Source organism: Echinops telfairi, unplaced genomic scaffold, assembly GCF_000313985.2.
Source record: "Echinops telfairi isolate 266 unplaced genomic scaffold, ASM31398v2 ScPeMD7_3;HRSCAF=10, whole genome shotgun sequence".
NCBI classification, from domain to species: Eukaryota; Metazoa; Chordata; class Mammalia; order Afrosoricida; family Tenrecidae; genus Echinops; species Echinops telfairi.
Window position 1 is genome coordinate 15,182,281 of NW_022103899.1, and position 4,926 is coordinate 15,187,206.

Genomic DNA, 4,926 nt, shown 5'->3' on the forward strand with positions numbered 1-4,926 from the left:
GCCCACTTCAACCATAAAATTATTTTCGTTGCTACTTCATAACTGTAATTTTGCTACTGTTAGGAATTCGGGTGACCCCTGTGAAAGGGTTGTTCAACCCCCAAAGGGGTCGCAACCCACAAGTTGAGAACCACTGATTTAAAGGCAACCACGTGGAATAAGGACAGGAAAGAATCTAACACCCGGCAGTCTTTTCTGTCATTGGTGCATGATCTAAAGAAAGATAGCCAATATCCCAGGGCCCGCAACTATACGGTGAAGATGGTAATATCTGCCTTTCTTATTTTACAGAATCATTATAATGCACAAATAAAATACTTATGAAAATACTTTGAAAATATATAGAGCACTGCATGTGTAATCTATAATTATAGGTCTTGTCTTCTAGGCTAATAAAGCTCATATTGACTTGAAACATCCTCTTGGGGCATTAAACTAAATCAAATTGCTTCCTGAAAGTGGTTTGAATTAAAATCCCACCATGTAACTCAATCATTCACTCATTGTGCTGGGACTGAATATCAACTGCATGAAGTCTTAGTGTCCGGGAGTAGAAGACAAATATGTGAAAAGAATTACAACAGTATGGATGCAATAGCACAGATACATCTTGACTAAGTCTCATGGGCTCAGACAAAGCAATGGTTAATGCAGTCTGAAGACATCACGGGCAGGTTCTCGTGGAGGGTTGACACAGACGCTGACTACACAGAGTGAGTGGGAAATAGCTATCGCACCATGTTCTTCTTCCAACTCAGCATTCTTTTCTAACCTGCAACCATTATACTCAATGACCACAAGGCAAATGGTTCCAATATGTAATACTTCTATATTCCTATGTTTGATAGTCTAAAAACTAGGTATTGTTCATTTTTCTACAGGCTTTCTGGTCTACCCATTCTCAAAACAGAAAAACGTGTGTCTTGACCATTTGACTAATAGCATCAAAGCCTAGAATTTGGTAATCCAGGCTGCCGTGTATCTAGGCGCAGTGGTAGGACACTACCACTATCTCAGTCTTTCCCTAGTGTCTAAGGCAAACCTAGCAGGTCTTGGTATGACCCACTAGGCAATTCAAGAATATTTTGCTCTCAATAATTGCCCAATACCCTGGAGAATCAAATTGCCCAATTGCTTTCTCTCCTGCATAAAACAGAATGATCTCAGTATTAATGCTCAGGAATAAATGCTATTATTATTTCTTCTTTTTTTCCTAAAAAAATTATAATTTAGTCTGAGATTATGATTTAGTCTCAGCTATTCTCCCTTAAATCTATATGAGCTTTTAAATTCTCCTCCCACCACACTCATCAACCCTGTATTCGAATCAGGGTGATCCAGAGGACTGATATTAAAGACATCCTAAGAACGGTACGTGCGAGGAGCTCATGTTTAGAAAGAAACCAGCATTAAGCAAACGTTTATGTTGTACATGGTTCCCAGAAGAGAACTAGGATGTAATGTAATGTGGAGAGTGAAAATGGTGGCACAACTCAAACAGAAACAGAAACACTGTCATTAAATTGTACATGGAACCACGACTGAATCGGTCTGTGGTTGCTGTGTATATTCTCAATAATGAGAACAAAATAAAAACATGTTAAGTGCTAAGCTATTCATTGCTAACATCTGCAATTTATGAACAGCCGAAGATTAAAAAAAGGAAGTTTTTTTCATTAGCACAAGTATTCCGGAATCTCTGCTTTTTGAAAAGGCTGCAAGCCTCTCCGGGTAGAGATTCTGCCACTAAGCATTCTATCCCTCAAGGCAGGGCAAACACGACACTGAGTGAGCTAGTCACAGGGGTGGATCTTGGGTTTTCTCCCCCTATTATAGAAGTAGCTCAAGCACTGGTCCCCGTAGAAACAAGGGCTTAGTTAGGTGTAACAACACTCACCTTTAAGTCTGGCATTCTTATCCACCCAATGACCAATGATGGCGCCCATGAACAGGACAGACCCGGCCACCACCAGCCCGTAGACTGCAGTCAAGAGCAGGCTGTTTCCATAGAGCTCTACCAGAAACACAGATACCGCAAAGTGCCACATTCGATCTCCCTGCAAGAAGGAAAGAGGTTTGATGAGATATTTTTCTTTTCCAGTCCAGTGAACTCAGGAAGTTGCTTCCTTATCAAAGGGGCACTTTCTGTCTAACATCTCGAGACTTTCAAAGTCAACAATTCTTGTATGGATTGAACACTGGGCAGGTGTTTAAATATTCTTACCCGTTTACCAAGTAAACTCTAAAAGCCATAACTTTAACACGTACAAACTTGTTATCATTCTAGAGAAAATATGGTTTCCTGACTCAAGATATTTTCAGACAAAATCCCTTCCCCCTCTGCGTCAGGTTATTCCTTGGGCCTAGAATCTGCCTACTGATGTAGAGGTATAAAAGTTGCTAGTTAACCAGAACTAAATGGCAGTATACTTCATAAACATAAGTAAGCTTTTAATGCGAAGAAAAGAGTCGACTGCTCAACTTATAAAGCCACAGGAATTGATGAGAATTGACGACATGAGCTCTGAAGTTTCATTTACTTCTAATGCCCTGAAACCTCCACTCTGGCTCATACTGGTAGCATAGGTGGTTACACGCTGGGTTGCCGAACCACAAGGTCAGCCCTTACCAGCTGCTCCACAGAAGATCGGTGAGGCTTGCTACTCCAGGGAAGACTTACAGCCTCACAAACCCACAGGGTCGCTATGAGTCAAAATCGACTTGATGGTATTGAGTTTGGATTTTGGTTAGATTGTATTTCATAAATAAATTTCAAAGTCAAACAACAGCACTGATTAGAAATCCAGATGTAATCTATCCAAACCCCATTGCTCTGAAGAGCAATACAAAAACACATCAATGCCCCAAATAAGACATCGTTTCCTGAGCAAATGTTCTATTACTGATTATAAAACTCAAATTCACTGCCACTGAGTCAGTATTGACTTATATGGAGACCCTATAAGTCAGACTAGAACTGCCCCTTTGGGTTTCTGAAACTGCAGCTGTTTACTGGAAGAGAGGCTCATCTTCCTCTGCAGGAGCCCCTGGTAGTTTTAAGCTACTGACCTTGCATAACCCGTACGCCACCAGGACGCAGTCTTAACATAAAGGATAAGAAATACTATTTAAATAAGGCTCTTTCTTATTTTCTACTCCTACTTTTTTTCCCAAATAAATTTGTTTTCAGATCCCTCTAGAGCAGGCCAGCAAAACAAAAGTTTTCTCTTGCTTATCTCTGTATAGCCTACCAGCTTTTCTTGAGGGAGAAGAATAAAACTGCTCTAGTTCCCCAACTTCCAAAGGGAGCCACTAAAGAAGCAACAGCTTCTAAGCTCACAAACAACCCAAGAATCAGGTAGCGTCTAATTCAATGTTGCACAAACATCCAAGCTCAAGCCCACCCATTCCTTCCTTTACGTCCATTTCCTGCCCTCTCCACAGGCACCCATCCTACTTGGATGATTTGTGTAAATGCCTGTCTACCTCCATTGGACTGAAAGCTGAATGTCTACTGATTATCTGTGAATGAATGCTCACGATCATTAACCCACTTAATAAATATTCATAAAGAGGTTACTGTATACTCAAAACTGTTACAGGTACTGAAGTTTCAGCAGTAAGCAAAAATCAAGGTCTATGTTTGCATGCAACTTATATTGCAATTGAGTAGAGACCCAAAATAAACCTACACAGAGAAGGTGGTAGAACGTGCTGTGAGGGAAAACAAAGAAGAGGGGGCTTGGGAAGCGATGGCAGAGGTTTTTAGAAGCAGAGACTGAGGGAAGGAGGGCTGGAGCCATGCAGGTACATAGAAACGGTCCAGAGGATCGTGACCTAAGACCTATCTCTGGGGTTATGCAATTGCCTCCCCCTTTAAAAATGTTTAGTTACCGTTTCATAAATAAATATGTCTTTTCGGCCCATACAAAATTATATTTTCAGCTCTTCCATAGGAGAAGACATGGACAGGAGGAACTGTCTTCCTCTAAGCACGGGGTCCTAGTCACAAGGTGAGATTTTTCAGAAACTATTGTGACCACCTTTTATTCGTTTTCTTAATACTTAATTCATCAGTGGGTCTATTGTGACTCCTGGTACTCCCACGTGTTTTCCGAGTAGCACTGCGCTCCAGAGCGTGTTCATGGCCCTGACCTTCCCAAAGCTGCAGCGGCGTTCTGCCAGAGTAGACTCAAACTTTGGCTAGTAGCTGAGCACTTCACTGTGCTATTTAGGGCCTCCTCTTAGTCCCTGACACTTAAAACATTAAACTGGGAAGAGCAAACATGGTTTGGATTTATGAAAGTAGTTTCGCAAAATCCCAGCTATTTTGGAAAAGAAACAACCCGCAGCACCACCACTGTGCTGACAGAAAACGTGCAGTCATCCATCCCTTTCTCGCCTATGGAAAGACAGGAGCTTGCATTTCCAATGATCTATCTCTGAACTGCTATGTCCTGGGGAGCCAATAACCTAGCTTAATCATTTTCCAGGCATGGGTACAGACTTCCTCAGGCAATAGCTTGCATTCATGTCTTATGGACAATCCATCAACGTTTCCTTTTTAAAAAAATGCCATTCAGAATTTGTTCTCTCAAAAAAATTACCCGACTTATGGTACTTTTCAGTTAAATATTATGTGTGGCATATGAATAGACTATACCCATATTTTTTGCTTGTAAGCCACAAAGGATAATTATTTTATTTTAAAGATTCTTCTTCTTATTATTAAATGCACAACTCCTTTAAAAAGTATTCTCTTCTGGTAAACAAGCGGCCATCTAGCTCAGAAGCAAAAAGCCCACATGGAAAAAGCACACCAGCCTGTACGATCACGAGGTGTCGAAGGGATCAGGTTTCAGGCATCATCAGAACAAAAAATCTTACCACAGTGAATGATGGGGGGGCGTGTGAGTGGAGACCCAA

General features: G+C 41.1%; 1 protein-coding gene across 1 annotated transcript in view; it reads right to left on the minus strand.

Annotated features, from left to right (window-relative positions):
- The window catches only part of SLC40A1 (solute carrier family 40 member 1), a 19,195-nt gene that overhangs the window by 12,009 nt on the left and 2,260 nt on the right, over nucleotides 1-4,926 (minus strand). Inside the window, exon 3 of the mRNA XM_004701487.2 lies at nucleotides 1,898-2,057. Coding sequence (XP_004701544.1) covers nucleotides 1,898-2,057 — 160 coding nt within the window. The remainder of the gene's footprint in view (nucleotides 1-1,897; nucleotides 2,058-4,926) is intronic.